This window comes from Aethina tumida, chromosome 2, assembly GCF_024364675.1.
Source record: "Aethina tumida isolate Nest 87 chromosome 2, icAetTumi1.1, whole genome shotgun sequence".
Taxonomy (NCBI): domain Eukaryota; kingdom Metazoa; phylum Arthropoda; class Insecta; order Coleoptera; family Nitidulidae; genus Aethina; species Aethina tumida.
The window spans coordinates 114,289-139,070 of record NC_065436.1 but is presented as its reverse complement, the minus strand read 5'-3'; the positions used below and the strand labels follow the sequence as shown (position 1 = coordinate 139,070).

At 39.8% G+C, this 24,782-nt stretch overlaps 2 protein-coding genes and 1 non-coding gene across 5 annotated transcripts; 2 read left to right on the top strand and 1 right to left on the bottom strand.

Annotated features, from left to right (window-relative positions):
* Positions 1–5,611: 5,611 nt before the first annotated feature.
* On the bottom strand, positions 5,612–11,275 carry LOC109602853 (zinc finger and SCAN domain-containing protein 31). 2 transcript variants are annotated; one of them, XM_020019305.2, is made up of 7 exons: positions 11,060–11,275; positions 10,662–10,880; positions 6,933–7,413; positions 6,612–6,876; positions 6,333–6,359; positions 5,976–6,255; positions 5,612–5,905 (listed from the first exon to the last, which is right to left on the bottom strand). In XM_020019305.2, the coding sequence occupies exons 2-7, from the start codon at positions 10,864–10,866 to the stop codon at positions 5,622–5,624; spliced, it is 1,542 nt and encodes a 513-aa protein (XP_019874864.2). In that variant the 5' UTR covers positions 10,867–10,880; positions 11,060–11,275; the 3' UTR covers positions 5,612–5,621. The 2 variants fall into 2 exon arrangements, with proteins under 2 accessions (XP_019874864.2, XP_049819454.1); XM_049963497.1 differs by lacking the exon at positions 6,333–6,359.
* A 3,010-nt stretch (positions 11,276–14,285) lies between these two features.
* On the top strand, positions 14,286–14,367 carry Trnas-gcu (transfer RNA serine (anticodon GCU)). Its single transcript has one exon. It is a non-coding gene; the product is annotated as a tRNA-Ser (tRNA).
* Positions 14,368–18,683: 4,316 nt separating this feature from the next.
* On the top strand, positions 18,684–22,879 carry LOC109602852 (transcriptional repressor scratch 2). 2 transcript variants are annotated; one of them, XM_020019304.2, is made up of 5 exons: positions 18,684–18,716; positions 19,327–19,850; positions 20,556–20,865; positions 21,235–21,662; positions 21,872–22,879. In XM_020019304.2, exons 3-5 carry the CDS (start codon positions 20,658–20,660, stop codon positions 22,484–22,486), a joined length of 1,251 nt encoding a protein of 416 aa, XP_019874863.2. In that variant the 5' UTR covers positions 18,684–18,716; positions 19,327–19,850; positions 20,556–20,657; the 3' UTR covers positions 22,487–22,879. The 2 variants fall into 2 exon arrangements, with proteins under 2 accessions (XP_019874863.2, XP_019874862.2); XM_020019303.2 differs by having other exon boundaries at positions 21,235–21,677.
* The last annotated feature ends 1,903 nt before the right edge of the window (positions 22,880–24,782 follow it).

Here is a 24,782-nt window from a genome sequence, read left to right as displayed (position 1 = left end):
TCCCCTCCTGCACTTTTCGCACGTTCTTGTTCAGAAAAGTTAACAGTCGTGTATTGGTACCGGACTAACTGAATTTCATGTGGAAGAGCAGGAAAATTTAGGAATTTCAATAATAAACCTGTTGATCTATTTGTGGCTGTTGCTCTGTCAAATGACTCCATTCCGCCGCTTCTCCTGCTGCGATAGAAACCAGGTGCGAGTTTACGAATCTCCAGGGAGCCAACCCTCCACTGCCTCACTCGCACACACACATTCATTTAAATGTGCACATGTACGGTGTACGGTGGAGTTGATTTTAGTCTGTTTGCGTTGGAACAGCAATCTATTATACGCATTCGAGACGGTTTCGGTGGGGTTAATTAGCTTTGTTTTATGCAAATACGGGGGTAATAGATGTCAATGTCGAGAGTGCGGGACGGATTTATCGGAGGGGGTTGTCCAATTTCCAAATTTACTGTGACTACGTTTAACATTTGCAAACGCGTTTCTTCACTCAGCAAATGAAAGTTTAACGAATCACGTCTGACGTAGTTCACATGTGCACGTGCACTTTTATACTTTCCGTGAAGTCGCGGTCGCATTTCGAGTGGTTCACTTAGAGTTTCCGGAGGACGGGAGGGATGGAATGGAGCAGGAAATCGAAGCAACAAATCACGGAATGGACAGTTTCGTTCGTTCCATTAGCGGCAGTCGTGATGCATTTTGCCTGCTGAAATATTGCCCAAGAGCAGACAAAAGAAACGCAATTAATGTTTAACGACGACCAAAATTTATACAATTCGAGTATGCTTCGACGTCAGTTTAGAGCGAATAGGCCAATAAAAGCGGGCGTAGCAAATTAAAAAAAGGGCGGAGGGGAGGAAAGTGCGACACTTTTTAATCAGCGAAAATGGAAAAATAAATAGACGAGGCAGTTGAAACAAAGCAAGTTAGATTCGAGTGTCGTATGGATGCGGACTATTCCGGAGGATTTATAGTGATAGCGTTTCCGCTAAAGCCGCAATCGGATTTAGTTCTCGAGGGGTGGTAAGACTAAGCCGTCCTTTTATTGCCGTCCCATATTCAAAAATTGCTTTCCACTGACGACGCTCCAACTACGTTGCGTCACAACACCCAACTTTTATGTCCGAATCAAACAGTCGCTGATTACTAATTTCAATGAAATACTGACACTCCATCAACAGTTGTTTCGCGAAGGGCAATTTGAATAAATTGACGCCCTTCAGATCCCCATGGCAAGTTTCGCATTTCAGATGGTCCCTCCTAAGAAATCGATCTTGGCACAACGCATCCAATTAATTTGGCAAACTATCCGGTTACAGTCACCCCGACACATCAATAGAGCAGACATTAATGCCAAACATCAGACCAATTAACATCCGGGCTCGCTTCCGCATCCCCGTTCTAACGTGCTAACGAAGCCTTGTCAAGGCCCTCTTAGGTTCCGCTTTTATCTATAATTATAATTGAACGTGGACGAAAAAGGATAATAAAAAGGTGGAGTGTCCACAGAACAGACAAAGCGAGGTTTGCGGTTTGGGAAGAACAGTGAGTGTCAGCAGTGTTTGCAGGTGTGTGGCGGAGGCGGTTTGAGGCGGCGGCGGCTCAGCCAGTTCACTACATTCGGTATGTGCGTGCCTCTCTGCGGTTTCGCCACCCCACCGTCGGAATTACACTCTGATTAATGCGACATTCTCTCTTTATTATTATCGGATTGATGGCGCATTCACCATTTTTAACAACAGTTGTAAAAATGGTGGATGCGCACGAAAAACATAAAATTAGTTACACATTCACATTTACGATGATGCTGCGACTGAAACAGAGATTCAAGTTTCCCCAATCCGTACGAAACAAAGGAAAGTCACAAAAGAAAAAATGTATTGACGGCATCCCCGGAGGAACAATGGAAAAATTAACGTGGCAATAAAAGTTTAATTATAAGAGTAATGGGAACACGAGTTGCAGGAACAATGAATTTCGCGTAACAATGCGACACAACACAAAGCTTTTCTACCTTCTATGTTGTTAAATAAATCGATTTTCAATCTAAAATGTGTGGGTAATTATCGGGCAAAAACACCACTTTTTATTTCCTAGATGGTGCACGAACGTGCAAAGGAGAGAAACAGCAAACGAGTGGTTAAATATTCGTTTTCCGCCCTTCCAAATATATGGGATAAAATAAATCGAAAATTATAAGCGGCAGCAGCAATTTGATATTCATAGAAAAAATAAATATGCCGAGGAATCTTGTTAGGGCTGTTGTGAGGAAAGTTTATGGGAGTGCAGGACCGTACAAATAACCATTAGTGGGGCTGAAACATTTATTCATGAATTTGAAATTCGGGAATGGAAGCGTGGAACGGACCCGGACCACGACTCCGGCGACACGATGCCGTACAAATATTCCGTGACACACTTAACACCGACGATAACTCTTGCAATTCTCCACTTTGCCTTCTCCTCTCTTCCTTCATGCTTTCTCTGCATTACCGTTACGTCTTGATGCAAACAATATTTATTAAAGATAAATGATCAAAAATTAAATTCAATCTCACGTGAATCGTGTGCAGCAATGCGGAAAGCGTGAGTCGTGTCCAAACTCGGAAACAGGGGAAACGTGGTGAAGAGGAGGGTAACTAGTTAGTGGACGTTCGTTCGTTGGCAGATAATTTAATTTGGACACCGAAAGTTTCGCATGATTACGTTTACAGGTGCTATTGATCTGCTCGTTATCTGTCTGATCTGCTCTCCCTCTGTGTATCTGTGTAAATTCGAGCGAGTTCCACTTTCCACTTTCGACCCCCGAACCCATCAAACTAACTCTGCGCTCGGAATTATGCCCTCTCCTTTGTTCTTTAATTGAACCGAGATACAGGCAACAATTTAAAATCGAGTTAAAAGTGGCAAACGGTTTTGATATCCTCATGTTTGAGTGTGTGCTGCCAAAGTTTCGGACAAAGTTGCCAACTTTTTGCCAACGTCGTGCGACGCCAAACTAACTTTCCTGCTGAAATGTCATTTCAGTTTTTACTTACCAGTAGTGTTGTTGCAGCTGCGCAAAAACTCCAACTTATTACATCGGAAACCATTCTTCATACTTACCACCTTCAACTGCTAAACTGGTTAAGCGGGTGAAAGGGTGAAAAAAACGAGAGGATACAGATTAAAAATATTTTATTGCTTCTGGGCTAGAGTGAATTGAATATAATATAATATATATATATATATATGCTCTAGATAAATACATGCATACGCTATAACTATTTGTTTTAATTTTATTTCGTAACGATCCGCTATGTTTAAAATATATCATTATAAAGATTGACAAATATCGACCATTTTTATTTAACTATTATTGCTTTCTTTCCGTTTAATTTTAGCAAAATCACTCAATCACGTATCGGTGAAGTTCCCTGTTAAGGTCTTCACAAATATATGATTCATTCATTTGTAACACATGAAACGTTTTGTTTTTTTTCTCTTTAATTTAAATACTACTCTTAAACCTCAGTCAAATCACGACTAGAATATTCTCATCCGCGTGTCGGGCGTTAAAAAAATATCTATCTAACACTTTGTATATCGATTCGCAAAAAATCTATGTCTTATCATTACTTAAATTTAAACGGTTTTTACTCATATTTGGTGTTTGGGTTTTTCAGAATTTAGCTGTTCCTTCTAAATGAGCGATGCAGAAGAAGGACGACCGAAGGGAATTGGAAGAGAATATGGATGAGCGTATTGTAGTGTCTTTGTTTTCCTACTTCGTTCGAAGAGAAGTTGTGAAACAATCTAGGCAAGCTAATCAGCTAATTGTAAGTGAATATCAACGTCCTAAATAACTTTACGGTATAAATATAATTTGGTGTATAATATTAATATTATTATTTCTAATAAACTTTAAGACTGCGACCAGTTCGTGTTATCTTCATGTTTAAAGCTATGGATTTGGAATTCTGTCGCTTCGCACGTTTTCTCTTTAATTAATATCACTTTAATGGTCACTATCATTTAGTCATGTTCATTTTAATTGTAGAATAATGCGCACTATTGCTACACTCTTAAAGCTGTTCGAATGGTTCGAGTGGCGGAATTGTTCTCTCACTGTCAATCGTCAAGTCGGACAGAAGAATTTCGCCACGTGGTGATTACATTACTCAAATTTTCAAATTTTCAAATTTTCAAATTTCTACCCACCACGATGTCTCTGTCGATTCAGATAGTGTATGCATGTCTTACAGAATAATTTGAAACTTGTTTCAAAGTTTTTCTCGCATTGATGCTGTTTGTATAGATATATCAAAACACCGGATACAACACATATATGTATGTATGTATGTACGGATGTATGTGTGGAACAGTGACACGTATTAAATGAGTGGATGAACAATCAACACCGGGATGAAGGGGTTATTAAAACAGTTGTTGTCTTACAATACAGGGTCGCACACAAATTCTATCTCTTCTCCTCATATTATACTACAATCTGTTATTTGTGGAGAACGTGAAAAAATTTCAAACCACTTGTGTCTTATTTTTATGGAGCAGTTAAGATTCTTCTCGTCTCAATTGAAACAATCATAAAGTTACAGCTAACCATTTTATTGCATCTTTTGTTGAAATTAACTCTTTGAATTTTTTCACTTCTCTTACGACAATACAAAAATATACAAATTTTCGATGTTTAAATCCATTATTTGTTCACACGAAATGTCAGACGAGAAATAAATATCCATTCTATTAAATTTCACTCAATCAATCACAATTTTCACCAAACTTTTACTAATGTAAAACTGATTGGTCCTAAACGAAACATAAAATTGTATTATTCAAACTTTAAAAAATAAAAAAATGCCAAATTGTGTTTGAAACAGTGTTATTAGAACGAATCATATAAAATTTCGTTGTATATAAATAGAATTAGAAATGTAAATAAATAAAATGACTAGCATCAATCACTGTTAAAACATCTCACTAAGTTGAGGCTTAAAATTATTTTTAAAATAACAATAGAGAGTGTAAATGAAACAACAAATATATTTTGTATCATTTTTAAAATTTATAAAATAGTTTTTGTTCTCGAAGAAGCTCAATGCAGTTCATCATCATTACTAGAAACGTCTGATTTGGAATAAACACAAAAATATCTATTTCTTATACTATATTTATTACTTTCTTATTTTTGGACCATCTTGTATGACGCCGCTCATACGGGAGTGGAATTGTGATGAAATTAATTGATCGCTCATAATTATAAATAGTTAATTTGTAAATTGACTCTACCTCTAGGTGTGTACGAATAATTTTTCGTTGCTTATGCTGTTTTGTGTTTCTACAGATTTAATTTTGTTTAAATGTTAATTTTACGTACGAATATTAAGCGTTTTTAAGTATTGAAATATTGCTCATTATTGCCAGGCTCAAAGTCTGCCTTCTACGGACTCTCGATAAATACCTATACTTAAATATTTTGTACAACTATTTACAAAAAAGGAAACGAGGAAATTTTGGTCTTTTTTGAAGGTGCGCGTCGTTTTTTTGGCATGTCCCAAATTATTAAATCGAAACCAAAAAAACCCACACTCACTCGAGTATCATCATCGACAGCGGCCTACCTAGTCCATTGTGGTCTGCGTCTCGACGCTCACCGACGCAACCGATCTGTTCCTGACGTAGGTGCACGCCGACTCCTGGTGCTTCGTCAGATACGACTTGAGGGCGAAAGTCTTTTTGCACTTGTGACACGCGTAGTTTTTGTCACCCGAATGCGTCTGCATGTGTGCCCGAAGATTCGAACGGTCCGCGAAGGCTTTGCCGCAATGGGCGCAGCCGTACGGTTTTTCCCCCGTGTGGGATCGGAGATGGCCCTGAAGGAGCCACGGACGACTGAACTGCTTGCCTGAAACAACGGAACATTGTTCAGGTAGTGGTTTGGTTGCTCGAAGAAGAAAATGAGAGAAAGGACTCACCGCAGATCCCACAACTGTGCGACAGTCTGTGCGTGAGGAGGTGCATGGCCAAAGCGGGCATGCTGACGTACGCCTTCCCGCACGTGTTGCACTTCTTCGCCGACTGCGAGTCCAAACTGCGATGCGTCTGTTTGTGGCGGGACAAGTTCGAGGAGGTGGCGTACATTTTGCCGCACTCGTTGCACACGAATCCTTTCACCGTGTCCGAATCGGTGGAGGAAGGTTGGCTGTCTTGCTCGTCGGGACAGGTTCCCGAAGGATCCACGACCTTGTAGAATTTCTGAAATGGACACACGGTCGATTAACGAAACATTATTATTACAACGAATACGTCCATCATTCACTGTTGGCACTCACCGTAGACAATTTCTTCTTGCTCGAAGGCTTTCGGACAAAAGAGACAAATTTTACACTACTACACTAACGATCATTCTTTCTAACGTTCCTCTAGATACTGCGTACCAAACAGTTTAAACTGTCGATAAGTTTAAACTTGTTATTCAATCAATTTCTTACGTAATTATTCACTTTTGAGGAAAATCCACACCTTCTTGAAGCCATTATAAAAGAATAAATCAGTGGATTTCACTCAAAAATTCAAAATTTCGTAGAAGCAGATAAATAAAATTTATTTACCGTTTTGTTCTTCCTGGGTAGCTTCATCCTTTTATCTGTCTCTTCGCTTTTATTTTGTTTTGTGTTTTTGTTTTTCGAATTACTACTGTTGTTATTCAAAGACTCATCGTTCTGTACTTTTTGGAACGATCTGTATGTTCTCTTCCTCGTATCTGGTAGATTCAGATGGGAAGTCACTAAAACGGTTTCCGCGCTTGGTACGATTTCCGTATCGTTTGACAGAAGACGTTCTTCTTCGGACACGTTTTCTACGTCGATCTCGTACCTGGAAATTGAATGAGTCTGTTGTTCTCCCCAATTATCAACAACAATTGTTCATACCGCTTCTCCGGATCGGGCGACATGGGAAAGATAACGATGTCCCCGGTATTGCATTGATTGTTTTCGACCTGATCAATCACCAGGTCGTTGGAGGATTCCGAAATCGGTGGCGTCGGAACCGCAGGAAGCTGCACCACGTACACTATCGGAGCTCCGTTTCCGTTGACGTGCGTGGCACTGCCGTTGAAATTGGTATTGGTACTTTTGGGTCTCTCGGGTGAGAGTGGCCGATAGTAACAGTGTGTGGGTGACAGTCTGTCATTCTCGATCGGTACGGAATGATGAATCATGACCACACTCGGATTGGTGAGCGGCGGCAGACTTTGGGAGAGCGACAACAGATCGTGAGCAGCTTCAGTTTCTTCCGGACTGCGCTGCTGCGCTCTGAAAATGCTGATCTCTCCGTCGCTGTTCGGGTGATTGGCCATCGTGTGATCCGATTGGGAGTGTGGAGATCTCGAGTTCGTGTATTCCGCATAACCTACAAACAGTTGTTGCCTACTCACATCTACATTCTATTATTTGCACCAATGATGATATATATTTACACTGCCTTCTTTTTCCGTTTTTTAGCGTTTTCCCATTCTCCCTAATAAGAACGCATTATAAGATTTCCGAGATGATTAAACGTAATCCTGAGATGTTTGTTTGTTTTTTAGCAAGAATGAAAAGAAAAGACATCGATCAATTACTCTAATGATATCAGTTCGTTTGGTTGCTTTCTGTTTCGTCGAGGGAGAACCAAAAAACAATTATTCAATTATGCCACTGAAAAGTTGTGTTTCACCCTTAACGAAACATTTTCAAGATAAATCGATTGTGGATTATTTAATACACTATTAATATTCTTAATTGTACTATCCTGTAATTGCAGAAATTCTAAATTCATATATTCATTTAAAATAGAAGTAGTTATAATGAAGAGTAACACAAAATAGACAATAAAAGCTTTTATACGACCTATAAAAGTTATTTAATTAAAACTAACGAAATATTACACACATATCTGTTACTTTCCCCTAATTTAACTCATCAACCTGTTAAGTATTATTGTAAATTGAAAAGTGCAAATCAAATTGTAAGTTGAGTTAATTCATTGAAAGTTTTTAATCCCGAGTGGAACGATACAAGTGAACAATACGAAACAAGTGGATTTTTAGAAAAGCGGACGGGCGCATCGTTATCTTTATTAGCGAGAGAAAACCGGGAGTACAATAACAAGACGGGCAGGAACGACATTCTTACTCCACTCTCGCAGGAATACATAATCTAATTTCGTCCTGCCACTCCCGAAACTCTTCAACTCGCTCTGTTTATAACACGCTCTCAGGAATTTCTCAATTTTCTGATTTCGTTAAGGTCAAATTAGATTGATTACTCTTATTAGTGCAGCTTTCTCAATAAATGTTGAACTGATTCAATCAATTTGACATAATTCCATTCGGCAATTATGTCCCAATGGTAATGCGGTTGATTGTTTTATTACATGTTGTGCACACACCGATCAATTGACCGCGAGAATCGCTAATTCGAATTGGGGGTCCTTCGAACGCCAATTAATTAATTAATGGGCGCCAAATCAAAAATTTCATTTTCTATTAATTTAGAGACATTTATTTACGGTTGAGGTTCTCCGTTCGGAATCAGTGCTGCGCTCCGAAATTATTGATGCCGTTTCGATTTATTTATGCACCATAACTTGTCCCGATATTACCAGTTGCCTATATACAATATATTTTCTGACGTAGCGACTCTCGAGGATTTTATTATGTCCGTGGCTGAACGTCTGAACGTCTGAATTGGGAAATCGGGACTCGGAAATTCGCCAGACCGGAATCTCTTCTTTTCTTTTCTTTTCATCCATCCGACCTTTCAGCATATTTTTCCCATGTACTGCTAATTTTTACTTTTCATTATTATTCTTGCTTATTACATATCTATAATATATAAATTGAATTATATGATATTTAGTGTATTGATATTTATTAATAGTAAATTATATTTTAAATTTGTTTATTGTTAAAACTATATTTTCAGTGTATTAATTAAGGAAAATAAGGATTCGGAAGCCGTAATATTTTCAACTTGTTGCGTCCTTTGCATCGATCGTCTGTTAAAGTTTATTCAATTAAACAATTGCCGCGGTTCATGTAAGGTTAACACTGATAAACATACTTAAAAATCACTTATATATTTTTATAATCATCATCCAATGATTCCATTGTTTTGTACATTACTGTTGAGTTTATTAAAAATTAATAAGAACAACGATAATAATATTATTCAGCATTCTAATCACTATTCCGATTATTAAATTGCAATAAATATTAATGGGGAAAATGCACATTTAAATTGATATTTTTCTTGTCCACATGCGACGATATTGATTCTGCCGTTCTCTCTATTTTCAGCTCTATTCACTTTTTTCTCTTTCCCTCAAATATTTACGAGATCATGTCAAGTTGGGTCTTTTTAACGATTCTTTGAAAATAATTTAAAAACAGTAATACGGAAATTAGTTGTAAACACAGTTATAAAAACTAAATAAAAGGAAACATAAAGAAAACAACAAAGAAATTAATTAAATGGAGAGCTAGCTGCAAGTTAAAACAGAAGCTGGTTCTCTAATTTCATTTTCCTGCTTTTAAAATGTGTTCTCAAATTGAATTCCATCCATTTTTCTATTTTACTAAAACGAATCGAGTTGATTCTTTGAAATTCGTACGTTTCACTATTATGAAAGCCAACAAATAAAAAATATTCCTGGATATGTATGTTAACATGTAAAAGTCGTGGATTCATGGTTCAGGGTAATTTATGTGTGGCCGTAAGTTAGTTTGCTCTAGCGTAATATTGCATCCACTCTGTGCGGATAGAGACAGAGCGGCGAACTCACTGTTGCTTTCCACCCCCATTTCCATCCCCCTTTTATCCCAGTACCTAAATAGAAAGACACACCCACCCGAAAATCATCCCCCAGGAAGTGTGTGGCGTGTCTGTTTCTGGCACACTAGATCAATGTTCATCCTGATTCCGATCCTGAATGGGATGTACCTTATTTTAAACTGTTTCGGGTACACGATGCGGTTTCATTTTATCATTCTCCTCCTCAATCACTAACTGTGCTAACTAAATTTAAGAAAATCTCATTTTATTTTTCACTTATTAACATCAACTGAACGATGAATAAAGTATTAATTAACGTATCAATTTTTACCAACAATTTAATTCTTGAATTGGATAAGTTGTACAAATTCAATTTTGTATGTTCATGTTCATTTAATTGTTGAATGTTTATCAATAGTGACATTCATTTATTATTTAAGTTTTAGAATAATTTTAAAAAACTCTAAACTGATTCGTTCTCATTTGTAAAATTTACTATGAGAAGTATCTGCTTCAAATTGAGTTGAATGTGAATAAAATCAATCTTATATGAGACATGGTGCATTTGAATCATACAAGTATGAATAATTTCTCAATTATGGACAAAGGAAGGGTGATTTTATGTTTCCCCATAGAAACTCTATGATTATTTCCATTGAATTGCATCACAAAGCCTCCAATTATGGCTCAGTCAATGCATTTGAAATAATGATTATAATAATTATTACCTCTAATTAGAGGTGGCCGTTTTTAATTGGATCTAATTATGTATCGATTCAGTTGAATTTTTCATCAACGGATCGCAAATTGTTCAATGTGTTCGAATTAATAAACGAAACTTACTTGTGGGTCGGTTTGTTAAAGAGGTGTAACTGGGCGAGGGCGCCGTACAAGCTTCGATCGGACTGTCGGGCGGCAGAGAGGACGTGGGGGCGGCCGCCTGCTCCCACGACCCACCTCCGCCTTCCTCCGGTGGCCGCGTGTTGTCCCTCGCGACGGCGGCCGGATACTTGTTGCTCTGTTTCTTCACCATGTAGCAGCGTGGCATCGCGAAGACGGTACCTGAGGAATTGACGGCACTTCATGCTGGTCCTTTTGCCATTTCTGCTTTTGATATTTGTGAATGAAAGAAAGTATGGACAGGAGTGGACCAGTTGGAGTGGGAATGGACGAGAACTGAGAGCATCAGAGGCATCTGAGGCGAGATGAAAATGTGACGAGGAGGACGAGTGAGTACCCACCTCGGAGTGAAACTCTGGCAGGTGGTTGCTGGAACAAGTGGTGATGGCCGACTGAGTGATGCCGCCTTCGGGGTGGCGGGTCCGAGCAACAAGTTGTAGCGTCGCGACGCCGGGTTATCCAACAGGTAAACAACCTGCCACAACACTCTCCTCCAGCACACCGCCTTCGACCGTTCGCCCGAAGGAACTCTGTTCCTCTACCGTCTGCGAACCGTCCCTTCGAACCACGCGTAACGACAACCGTTCACCCCAAACATGGCCACCCCCAACATCACCACGAGCGACAACACATACAACCGCCACCGCCACCGTCACCGTCACCGCCACCGCAAAACTCCTTTTTCCCGCAGAAGGACAGTCGGTCGTCGAAGTCTGCTGTCACCGCTGTGTCGTGTCGTGTCGTGTCGTCCTGGCAAAAACAGTGTGATTTCGTTTGTTGTTTGATTGCACCACTCCCTGGTTGAAAGTGCGTCGCGGCGCCTCGGAGGGTGGTTTGTGCGCCGTCGCGCGGGGCAAAAATCGATCGGGACCGACACCTGTTACCGAACGAGCCGGTTCCCGTGGGACGCGGGACGGGTCGGTTCCGAGATGCACTGCGATGCGCCCTGCACGTGCACGCATCCAGCCGCCCTCGCCGCTTCCCGGTACGCGGATGCAACGATGCAACCGTGCACCGTCCACATTCCCCGCATTCCTGATTCTTCAACGCAGAAACGCCGTTCATACGCGCCGCATACTTCGCACGTCACCCAATTTACGTTCCAATAATCGCAAACGAACATCAATTTCCTCCGCAATTCCTGCTAAAGGACGAAAGGACAAAGCGCTTGTTGTAGCTAGACGATAAACGGCATCGTGACAAAGTGTTCCCACAGGAAAATCCAGCCCGGAACAACATCGTTATTAGCATAAACAAAAGGAAAAGTAGAACGGCAATGCAACAACAAAAGCAGCGTGTAAAATTCGCGTTGAAACTTTCTCACCAGAAGGATTTATCTTCTGTTATCTCGCCAAACTTAAAAGTTGGGTTTGTAATAACATAAAACATAAATACGGGAGAGATCCTGCACAAACCTTCCCCGTTTAATTGAGTTTCACTTGATGGAATTAACAGGGCCAATTCCTGCTGGAACTGCGTTTTGTTCCTGCTGTTTTGGTCATTGTACTAATTACATTACACACAAATCATATTGGTTCAAGTGTGAACTTTTATTTATTTCTAAATTACATCATCATTACATTTTTTAAGTTTAATTTAATTTTTATCTATATCTCCTAAAATGAGATCCTAAATTTACTCATTTTGTTAACGCTCGAACTAAAAGACAGAAACAGACAATTTTGCCTACGAAATCTTCTGCTTTATCGTGCAAAAGGACTCTCGACTCGGAGAATATTTATGTTATTACTGTACTTTTCGACGAGATAACGCGAATAAATCCTTCTTCTCCACGCCAACTTTTTGGCCAAAAAACAGACCATTTTACACTTTTTTCTTACACTAACACATCTCTTTGTTTTTGAATATAATAATCAACACTAAAAATAAAGAAGAGCAATAAAAAGTTGGAAAGTTAGATTAATTTGTGTTTTTAGAACGAGTTTAACGAATGAAAAGGGTTCAACTTTTTCCACTTATCGATTTCGCATTCGTTTCGAATGGAGTTTGTGAGTGTAATTCCGACAAGGTCACGTTTTGATTTACCGATTCACGTTTGCTGAAAATAACCATTATAACCATATTACCATTTCTATTTATTAAACGTTGTAACAAACTAACGTTTAAAATTGTTTATTAAACATCTAAAGGTAAATAAAGAGAATAAGTAAATTGAAAGTTCGTATAATCTGCATAAACATTTTGATGTGGAAACTTTTCGAAAAATCATAAATTCGTTGTGCACCACCTTGTTTCCATCTGTCGACCTATAATACCGAAACTTTGTCATCCGAACTTCCACTTAATTCCAAACGAAAAACAAAACTCGGAAAAATCCGGACCGTAAAACAGATTTTTCCATCGCCCGGAAACAAATGATTGTAATATACAAAACAAGTCTCGGGAGTTCGCCGAGATTTTCGTCAGAAAAATTGGACTTTTAATACCTTTTCTGATTGTTATGGATTGGACAAGAAACTTTCTTAATATAAAACTATCTTAATTCTTTATTTTCGTATTACATTTTATAAATATACATATTTTCTATTAAGTAACAACTAATTATTGAGACTTTTGATTAAGTTATTTTATACATGACATTAGTTTTCTTAAATTATGTGAAATTTAAGGACTTGTAAAAAAGTTAAACTGTCTAATCTGTCCAGTAAAATCATCGTCTCAACAAAACAAGTAAGGAAATATTTACCTCTCGAAATGGGTGGAAATAAAGAAAGTTCTCTTTGAAATTCATAGTTCGTTTTACATCGCGAACCAACAACTTGTTATTATTCCAGGCTGGTGCAACAAAACGTGGAAAGTTGCAACCATAAATCAATGTTTGGAATTGGAGAAATATTGTTGTGGAATCCATAATTCTTTCCAACTCCACCTCCGACTGTTAATTGTGGCCAATGTTTTTATAAAATTAGGCATAGGTGTAAAGTTTCGATGGGAAATTGGATGTTATGCAGTCAAGTTAAATTGAAAAGTTGAAAAGTGTTCAAAGTCAAAGTCAAAGTTGGAAGTTGGACGAATGCACCACGTTAGTCGGAGAGAGATGCAGGAATAAAGCATTTCCCCTTTGAAATTAGTAATTGGTTCATTAGTTTGCGGCTTATTGAGAAAAATAGAGAGTGTCCCGGGCAAAGTGAGGAGTTGCCAAAGCCACAACTATAAATCAACGTCGGGAAATCGAGAAGAACCACCATTGAAAAGCGACTTGGCAAATCGGAGTGCGCAATTATGAGCATTCACGAGAGTTACATTTGCACCGAGTCCCGTATTATCCTGGGAAACTTTCTGGCGGAATTCCGCGAATTATTCGTGTTCTTCGAGACGTGACGGGAATAAATGGAGAGGCGTGTCGGAGCCGCATTCCCGATTTTTCTGTGCGTCAAATTCAAATCAAATTCGCACCTCTCTAAGCATTCTCACCTATTTGTTGTTTTTTGCGAATAATTTTATAATTTTATTGATCTAATAGTCTAATAAAAAAAGATATACAAAAGTTGAATGTATAATAATGACATTTCAATATGTTACATTAAACGGGAAGATTAAAACACAGACGAGGTGGCCGAGTGGTTAAGGCGTTGGACTGCTAATCCAATGGGCTCTGCCCGCGTGGGTTCGAATCCCATCCTCGTCGGTTGCTTTTTTTTACTTATGTATTCAATAATTCTCGTATGGTGGATACAATTTTTATTTCAATTGTTTCTTAATTTTTAGAATATCATAACTATACTATAAAAACTTATTTAAATTAATTCCCAATACATTGTTTTAACGTACAATAGTGGTAAGTTTCAAGAGTGGGAATGAGTAGCATTATTGTGAGCATGTTCTATTGTGTTTTTGTTGTGAGCGATCACTCATGTGGATCGGTGAACCGGTTACTGTAAGGGAAACATGCGTGTGTCACCCGGTGCACCCTGTACTCGTTCCCCTTTTCTTTAATTTAGCCCGAAAATTCATTTAGTATGCTAAAATATTATATACATTTCATAAAGTAGGGACATATCATTATCGTCTAAATGAGATACAACAGTAATATCGGTATGAATATTGTGATTCCAACAGAAAAAGTGGAACCATTCGTTTTGAAAGAGAATGCGAATGTATCAGTATTGTATTTTATGTGGAACAAAGAGGGGCCAAGTTGGTATAATATATGGGTGCCAATATGTGTATAATAAAAGGGACCTTTTTTCCTGTTGCATCTGTCGTAAATTTGATCAGGTAGAGTTTGCGGGAAAGGTGTCGTCTGCACCCTAAAAACCTCATCTGCTCATCTGCTCTTAGCACGAGTCCATTTTCTTATTGTTGACGCGTGCCAACGGCAGCAATTTTTTTTTCTCAATGAATTCGGGCCTGTTTGGCCTTTTTCGGATGTCAATGACCCAATTTTGGAACAGATGTACAACTAAAATTCGTAGGGGTTGCATTTTAAACAGCTCCCAGCGACATTGTAATTTTCTCTCTTTTTTACGTGGACTATAAATTTAAAACTAATGGAGAAATTTCGTCAAGTTGGTCTGTAATGAACATTGGTAGGAATAAAGGTTTAATGCAGTTATTCCATTATTGGGTGCAGCCGAAATCAATCCAGCGAATCACGAAACTGTAGAACAGAACACGCATATTAAAACGACAAAATAGCCGATAAAAATGATCCTGGCTGCGCCCAAAATAAATCATTCCGTCGCAATTTTCCGAATATGACTAATGAAATATAATTTGACTTGGCGGGAGGAAAGGGGATGAAAAGGGCGGGTCGTTTTAGCGCTAATAGCTCTCGCATCGACATTTTTCGGATGGCTTTTGATGGATTGACTAACGGCTCCCGCGATTATGTGTTTCTTTACAATTGCTTCATTTCACGGGTGAAATGAATAAATGAGAGTAACGAAACAAGTCCATTGTCACAACTAAAAAGAGATAAATTTGGGCAGACAATTATTATATATTGTATTCTTACCTAAAAAGGGATGAAACGGTGATAAAAATATAAATAGTGATTTGGCAGAAAATAAAATTTTAGCGCCCTGGCGAAGAGAAATCCCTTCAGCCCTTAAAATGGGCATCTACTTTAGTTGGCCGGGATTTTTGTTATGGTGGATTTATGGTTTTAATTAAATTTTCTGCTGCGAATAAGCACAACACTCCATTGTGTTTTTCGTCGGGATCGGTTATAATGCAAATCGGGACAATCAAACGGGATTTGCATAATTTGGACTTTTTTCGTGTCCCATCGTGGATCTCCCGACCGCGAAATCTCTTTATCACTTTCTCTCCCTCTCTCCCTCTCTTCCCCTCTCCTCTCCCGTCTCTCCTTTTCTTCACTTCGTGAAATTAGTTTTCGGAGTTAATTGTTTAATATTCGGTGTAATGATCGATCAGAGTTTTCAGGTAAATGCATCGTCTGCACTTAGTAACGACATTACATCGCTTTGGTAGAGGACCTGATGAGAAACAACGATCAATCAAACCGTAATTTCTGTCGCGTACTACTTTCGAAGGTAGTTTGCATTGACACATCTATTTTCGAAATATTTGCTTAGAGAATAAAATTATAAAGCAAGGAAGTATTTCCGTTGCGATCGATTAGGAAGGAAAGTGGGAGGCCAAGTTTATTTTTAAAACCGCAATAAAAGTTATACATATTTTAGCAAACATGGTTTTTCATGAATAATGGATGAACCAGTGGAACATTTATTGGTGTTTTGAGGGATTGTTAAGTGCAAGGCACACTATACAGCCAACATACATCATGCAATATATAGGCGGATAATATCGATTTTAATTAATCTAAGTGAACTATTGACTTGCCACGTTTGGGCTTCGCCACCTCAAACTGAACCACGACTCCAATTGTTACTTCTTCTTCAACATCCATCGAATCGAGAACGGATTTATCTGGATTGGACGAATAAAATCGCAGTCAGGAATCGAATGGGCATTTCAAAATTAGTTGGGCAGTAAAATGTGGATTAGATCCGTTCCCGGAGAGATTAAAACGTAAAACGCGACACGATCCCACTTCCCACTTCCATCCAATACATATTTTACTTGTTGAGTCCCTTATCTCTTGGAACATTCGCCCGGAAAACGGGAAAATGTAAAAGTATAAAATGCCAACGGGATTCTCGGGATCGGGTTCTCGTTTTTCCCGGTGCAACTTTCGAGGCGAGTCGGATCGTTCTAGGTGAGACTTTTTTTATGCTAATCCGTTCGATTTACACTTTGTGCCCGTTTTTATGGCGGTCCATACAGAAAATCGCGGGACAAATCCGATTAAATTGCTTTTATTGCGGAGATTCGCTTCGTTTTCGGACCGACGCCGTTTCCAAACTGACGTCGTCGTCGGTTTATCATTATCAATTATTCAGATATTATCTTTCACAATAACATTTTCTGATTAAAATTAATAAAATGTCCCGTTTTTAAATGGGAAATGGTATTTTGGAGTAGAAAAGCTTTCCGTGTGGCTGAATTTAAGCCAGTGTGGATGGAAGCAATTAAAATTTCCATAATGATGAACATAACGGCGTTTTATTGGCATTTTTAATGTTCCATTTTCATAGAACTGGCCAGATAGTGAACCGTAATTGATGGTTATGATAAATCAAGTGTATTGTGTGGCGGGATAATTCGTATGCAAAACCGGCCTCGTCGCCTATTGCAGATATCATGCAGGAGAAATCCTCTCTCCTTCTCGCTCCCTCTCTCGCTCTCTCTGCTCTTCCCTCCACACATTCTGCCTCCCTGAACAATTAACCGATAAGATTGTTCATTAATTCTGCTGTTTACCTACATGTCCAATTTGAATTTCTACCATTTGTACCACGTCCTCTTGCGACTCGCTTCCGTCGGATTCAATCCTCTCTCAGTCGTGATCAGTTCAATTAGAAATCCACATTCCTGCGGACCAACTGCGAAAGAACCGACTCGGCCAACCAGTTGCTTACGTGCACAGAAAAATATCCATTTAAATGGCAATAACGATGACGTGTCGTTATCGTGCAGACAGGGGTGGGATTCACGTGGGGCGAAAGGAGGAAATAAGGGATGATTCGTGGGGCTCAATCCGACTAATGTTCGGGGCTTTCGGCCACAGATAACCGCTATCTGCAACCGACTGCTCTCGACCTCGCACACATCAATTCCGCAGATCCGAAACTGCCGATAAGCCGACACTTTCCGCCCCCTTTCACCCTCTTTGCGTTTCTACCACCCCTCTCTGAAACAACTTTTACACTTTGGTAAATTGAATTGAAAGTACGTTTGCGAATGATAATTAGAAAAGTGATTGTTGCTCGGGAGGTGCACGTGTGAGTGAAGTGGAGAGCAGAGATGGAGGAGAAAAGGTGGATTGAACGAGCGATTATCGGGAACAACAAACCGGTACGTGCATGTCTGGCATTTGTGGGGGGCGGCATGTCGCGTGGCCCCTCAGGGACGACTGGAGCCGGAGCCACCAGGCACCGCCGGACTATCACTTACTCATATCTGCTCCGGCTTAATTTCCCTCCAGACGCGCCGTCACTCCGTCCCGACCGAGGACGGAAACTCAAAACACACTTTCGTTTTCCTCCGTGGGAATTGTTTGTTACTAATTCACGCACATTCCCGTCCGATCCCTCTCTCGCCCTCCGAGTTATTCAAATCGCTGAATTAAAGTGCGTGTGTGTTCGCGTTTATGGCTCTCGCACGTGATTCATGCTTTTAATGGTCGCAGTGATTTGGTTTGTAAATATGTCTGATAAAACGAGGGGTAGGGGGTTTCGAATCGGGGGAATTACAATTGCCGGAAATATGTAAATCCACTCCTATTAAATGTCAATAAGTGCTCGAAGAACGGGAGAGTTTCTCGCATAGTAATCAGACACGGTGGTGGTGAAAGATGAGACGCCCTTAATTACGCTGAATCCGGAAACTAAAGAAAAAAACACTTTTAAGTATTCGACGAGTTGTCGATGCGGAATCGCTCGACACGTGGTAAGTGAACGCGTGCCGCAGTACGATTATCTACGGAGGGGACGACACACTTCGTTCCCCACGTGCCCTATCAACATTCGACCACCTGATAGCGTCCGACGCAGCCGGTTTTATTAACCCGAGAGACGTGGACGTGGACGTGGAAACGAGGAAGCCCACTTCCACGGATTGAATTTCACCTTCCGGCTGTGACAGGCGATATCACCGTGAAGAAGACCCGTCAAAACCGGAAGCGATCTTCCCTCTTTCCACTCGTTCAAATCGTCGACAAATTTTGAAATCGAAAACACGTTCACCTGAAAAATGCATGAATTGATTTTGTGCTTATTTGTATTTTTATTTTACTAAAGCCAATACTAAAATTACTGTCCCATTTATTTTCTATTCAATTAACAATAGTTAAATACGCTAATAATTATAATCCATTAAGTTTGCAACTATAGATGAATGTATTAAGTATTTTTTTAAATGATTGTTGTTTTATTGAATTTAATATGGAGTGAAATTGAAGTGCATTCCACAATTTCCTATTTTTACATGTATACATTTTAATATGTAGATAGATAGATCATGTTAATCATCAATAATTAGTCTATTATTTATTTAACAGTCAGCAATCAGCAGCAGCAGCAGGAGCAGCAGCAGCAGCAGCAGCAGCATTCTGATGCAATGCCGGCGTGGCGTGGCGCGGCGCGGCGCGGCGTCAACAAGTAGAGCCCTCCACCACCCAATTCACCCCCGGTCCTCGGTCCGCGCACCCTTCGCTGCCCCAAACCCCGCCACCGCCCCTCGTCCTATATAGAGGCAACGCTGCGCCCCTTCGACGTCCAAACGCGCCGCACGCACGACTCCGTTTAGTTTAGTTTCGTTGTGTTCGCTCTTTCGGTGCTCTTCACCACTCTTGTCTCTTAATCTGTCTTGTCTTGGTCTTGGTCTTGGTCTCGATCTTGGTCTCTTTCCTTTCCCTGCTCCCGTCCGTCCTTAGTTCCCCGTGTGCGAAACAACTCAGTGAACAGTTCAGTGAAGGAAGATCACAAATTCAGAAGTTACACCAAAATCAAAAAGTTGTGATTGATGTGTGGAGTGCGCGAGTGTGCCACTTTCGGAGCCGAGGCAACGCCGGATGACTCTGAGGTACTGCTTCTTCGCTTCTTCGCGTCTTCTTTCCCTTCACAACTGCACAACTTAATTGGGTACCTGTTACTTGAAACGGTAACAGGTTGCACCAATTGTTTATGCTCGAATCGATTCGTTCAACTATGGATTCATTTTATAAATAACTTATACCTTGTTTATTCGCGACGCGGTGCATCTACATTATTAACGAGCTTTTCAATTTACATTCGACATTCTGCTCATTACTCTATTCACGAAATTATTCATTAATTGGCTTATTAATTAATAAATTAAAAAGATCATTAATTAATATCTGTTCAAGAATGTTATGAATTTACTCAATAATTTGATAAATATATTGTTTGTTGTTATTTTGACTACAAGTTTTTATTGTAACATAAAATTTATATAATATTAAAAAATACAATTGAATAAAAAATGATTTATTGATTTCATTAGATTATCAATCCTATTATTAAACTGTTTTAAAAATATAGAATATCAACGTGATAAATTTAACAATATTTTATGAAATTTCATGTTTGTCATCGGTTCTTTCATTTCTTATTCGTATTTCATTTATTGCCTTTTTAAAATTATGTTCGAATTTGCCCAAATAAGTCCAAAACAAAATGTATATTCACAAAATTCGGTTCATTAACTGTTTTGTCACATTGTTCTGTGTAAACCTGAGCACCGAGTAAATGTTTGATTATGAATCAGTGAGGGGCAGTGGCGGAGACCGCGTCCTGACCACCCCAAGGAAAGGAACTCCGTCGTCGCAACCACCACGACGACGTCCCCATCTCGAAGTGAGGCGCCGCGATGCCGCGCTGCCTGATGGCCAAAAAGTGGAAGGCGTATCCGTGGCCGGAACGCAGTGCCGACCTGCAGGACCAAGAGGAAGAGGAGGAGATTGACGTGGTGGGCGACGCACCGTCCGCCTGTTGGGCACCCTCCAGTCCCACTGCGGGCGCGACGGCTCCCAGTCCGCCACCCACATCGCCGCACGGAACCACCATCCTTTACAATGGTAAGAACCTGGAACGACATTAACATCGGATATGTTAATAACGGTACGGCAACAAATGATCGCAGTAAAAAGCCACGAAAGGTGTGTTGTTATTGTCTTTCGCGCGAGGACGGCAGATGTTTATGTTGTAGAAGGGAGATAGTAGAGCCAAAGGGCGGTGGAGTTTATGAGGATCCCCTTTTAATTAAATCGGATACATGAAGGGACAGATGGTACATTAAACTGCAACACCATCATCGTACAACTTTATGAAAAGATGGGACGGGCCTCGCAAGGGCGTTACTGCTTTCGAACTGTTGCTTTTTACTGTTTAGTTAAACAGAAACGTGATCTGCAAACCGAAACATGGAAACGTTTGAATTGTTCCAGGCTACATCCACGAACTTCCCCCGGCAACTTACACGGGCACTTTCACTCCCAAACCGGAGACACCCTCCTACGCCACTCTGCGCACCGTCGTCGATCCGAACCAAGACTACCTCGCCCTTCAACCGAAACCGAAGAAGACGCTTTCGGTGATCTGCACCTCCAACGGCACCGCTCTGAGCTTGCCACCGAAAAAAAAGGACATCTACCGTCCGTACTCTTTGGACGACAAACCGCAGCAGAGTTTCCTGCCGCCGCAGATCAGGGAGGAGGATTTGCACGCCGCCCACGCCATTTTGGATTTGAGTGCGTCGACGACGGTGTTTTTGCCGCCGCCGCCGCCGCCGCCACAGCAGCAGCCACCTCAGCAGCCCCAAGTCCATCTGGAGGAGAGATGCGAGCTGAGAGAGGAGCAGGGCGTTCCGACGCCGGTAAGTGACGATGATGTATGTCGATGATTTTAGTATTGACGGTAAACTTGACTTGACCGGCGAAACAAACGGAATTACCGACGAATTAATTCATTATCTGTCAATCAATCAATCACCTTCGAGTCGGATCGTCGATTAATTCCGATGACTTTCGTTTGGGCCGTTGACGATGTGGTAGCTTCACGTGGACCCCGTTCATCTTGTTGCAGGTGCAACCGGCGAAAACGGTCGCTTACACCTACGAGGCCTTCTTCGTGTCGGACGGGCGGTCCAAGAAGCGTCCCGTCGACGAACCGGCACCGAAACCGACGGAAAAACCGAAATACACGTGCAGCGAGTGCGGCAAACAGTACGCGACCTCCTCGAACCTGTCTCGCCACAAACAGACCCACAGAAGTTTGGACTCGCAGGCGGCGAAAAAGTGCATCACCTGCGGAAAGGCGTACGTCAGCATGCCGGCTCTGGCCATGCACGTGCTGACCCACAAACTGGGTCACAGATGCAGCGTTTGCGGCAAACAATTTTCCAGGCCGTGGCTCCTTCAGGGCCATCTACGATCTCACACCGGGGAAAAACCGTACGGCTGCGCCCATTGCGGCAAAGCCTTCGCGGACCGTTCGAATCTTCGGGCACACATGCAAACGCATTCGGCCGATAAGAACTTCGAATGCACCAGATGCCACAAGACGTTCGCCTTGAAGTCCTACTTGAACAAACATTTGGAGTCGGCCTGTCTGAAGGAGGAGCCGCAGAACCAGCACGAGTACTCCGGAGAAGACGTGCACCAGGTCGAGGAGCAGTCGGTGAGGGTTTACGCGGGTTAATTTCAAATGTTCAAATTGCGGAGATGATTGTTGAGAGTGTGATTGACAACGATTCTAGTCAGGACGAACCAAACATTCGATTAACGTACTTTAGTGAAGTTGGACGTTGCCAAAGGAACTACTCGTATGTAAGTAGGCGAATCATTCGCATCACGTTTGCAATTTGTACAAAAATGAGACATTCCTGAGATTTTCGATTCCACTTTATTTTGATAATTTTTCTAATTCTCCGTATTCTTGTCAATTATCTGCTAGTCAGAAAAAGTGAAATCACTCTAAAAAATTAAATATATTTAACTATTTTGACATTAAAATAAAAAATAGTTTTATTTCCTAGTCAATAATTATATAAAAATTATATAAATGAAGTCCACAATTATTTTTAAGATTACAGTGAATGTTAACAATAAATGAGTCAATATCTAGTCAATATTGTAATTAATTATTAAACTCTTAATTTAGTCGATATAAATTTGGTAAATAAATAATTTTATTAAAAATAAAATTAATTTATTTTTTGATATTGAACATGTCAATATATTAATGTATTTAACCCAATTTATGAATTAAATTATGAAAATGCAAATTTAAATTCAAAATTTGGTCAATTTCTAGTCAATATTTGGAAAATATTAAAAAAACTATATTTAGATTAAGTTAGATTTAAAAATTACTGAGGTACATGTCTAGTCAATAAACCAAAGTATGAAAATTTATATTTTAAGTTATTTAAACAATTTTTGTGACCAATGTCAATTTGAATACGACAAAAATCTTAGGAATCAAATGAAAAAATTTATTCACATTTGGAATATTTGAAAAATGTTAAACATTTGAGAATTGTACAAATTGCAAACAACAAATAACATTCGGTGAGTTGATCGTGAAATGGCAAACACGTTCGAAACAATAATTTCCAAAGTAAATAAACTTTCGAGTCGTCACGACGAATCTAGTCAGCTTTGTCTAGTCTTTTGTAGTTTTTTAGAAAGAATATGAAAAAGTAAAATATTTAAATGCGGCACGTCCCGCCACGTTGTAGCAACGTGGCCACGCCGCCCCCTAGATTTACCTCCCCCCTCATTTATTTATTTATTTATTTATTTATTAGACCCTTTGTAAATAGAAGCAAATCCTAAAAATTGAAAAAAACGCAAACAATTGAAAAATGGAAAAAAACGAAAGAAAACACATCGCAACACGTCCACTAATTTAGGGTTAGTCCGTAAGTCCAGTAATTGATAATTATACCTAAAAGTAAAACATTTTAGAACACCACGGAACTTTGTACATACCTAAGTACAGAATAGGCAGTTTAGGCGACATGTTTAACTTGCACGTAGGTTTAAACCTTACTTACTTACTTACTTACTTACTTACTTACTTAACATAAATAACTACGTTTCTTCTCGTAACTTGTTCTTATTCTGTTCTCGACGATTTCTCAATGTTCAATGACTTTGGTCGGCCCAAACAAACGCAAAATCGGTCAGAAAGAAGTGAAACAACAACAACAACAACAACAACAACAACAAGAGACCGTTTGCGTTTGTTTCGGGCGATCTGTCGATCGAATACAACGTTTCGCAGACAACGAACTCATGCAAATAATAATCTAGTGTTACTTATCTACTTATGACTTACATATAAAAGATTAGAATAAGCGAGATTAAGTGAGATTTAATCTAGTCGCATCCCAGTCCCAGTTTTAGCGTAAATTAACAAAATAAACGTCCTAGTCCCATTTATAGTCAATTATTTATATCGTTTGGATTAAATTTATTGGAAACTTTATACTTATGAGTCGGATAAAAGTATATACTATCAATGTATTATATAGTATATATAGAGAATATGGAAAACAACAAAACAAAAGAAACTAAAAATATATGTCAACCGAAGATAGTTTTGGCAGTATTTTTGCAAGCATATATATATATATATTATATAAAGTATATTTATTTATTAGAAACGAAATTGGAATTAGAGTGTTGGGGCAGTGCAATAAGGCCCGTGCGCTGTGCCAGGCGAGTGTGCATCTAGTCATTAGCCATGTTCGAGTAGTGCCGGGCCACCGAATGGCCTCGCTCACAAACAGCTCCTGCCGGTCGAGCGTCGGCAGGATTTTGTGGGCGCGGACAGAGCCGGAGAAGCTGTAGAGCGTAAAAGTAGATACGAGCACGTGTAAAATAGCGAGTGATGCGCAAGTGTAGCAGTAGGAGTTATTTACTTAAAGAATATACAATTTATTATATAGTTTATTCGAAGATATTCGCTGGCAATAAGTTCGGGAGAC

Excerpts from the sequence above, each read along its gene's own strand:
- LOC109602853 (XM_020019305.2), bottom strand. The coding sequence starts at position 10,866 with ATGCCACGCTGCTACATGGTGAAGAAACAGAGCAACAAGTATCCGGCC. Across the intron at positions 6,360-6,611 it reads TACCCAGGAAGAACAAAACG|CCTTCGAGCAAGAAGAAATT; the intron begins GTAAATAAATTT and ends TTTGTCCGAAAG. Across the intron at positions 6,256-6,332 it reads GCAAGAAGAAATTGTCTACG|AAATTCTACAAGGTCGTGGA; the intron begins GTGAGTGCCAAC and ends TGTCCATTTCAG.
- LOC109602852 (XM_020019303.2), top strand. The coding sequence starts at position 20,658 with ATGCCGCGCTGCCTGATGGCCAAAAAGTGGAAGGCGTATCCGTGGCCG. Across the intron at positions 20,866-21,234 it reads AACCACCATCCTTTACAATG|GCTACATCCACGAACTTCCC; the intron begins GTAAGAACCTGG and ends GAATTGTTCCAG. Across the intron at positions 21,678-21,871 it reads CGCCGGTAAGTGACGATGAT|GTGCAACCGGCGAAAACGGT; the intron begins GTATGTCGATGA and ends ATCTTGTTGCAG.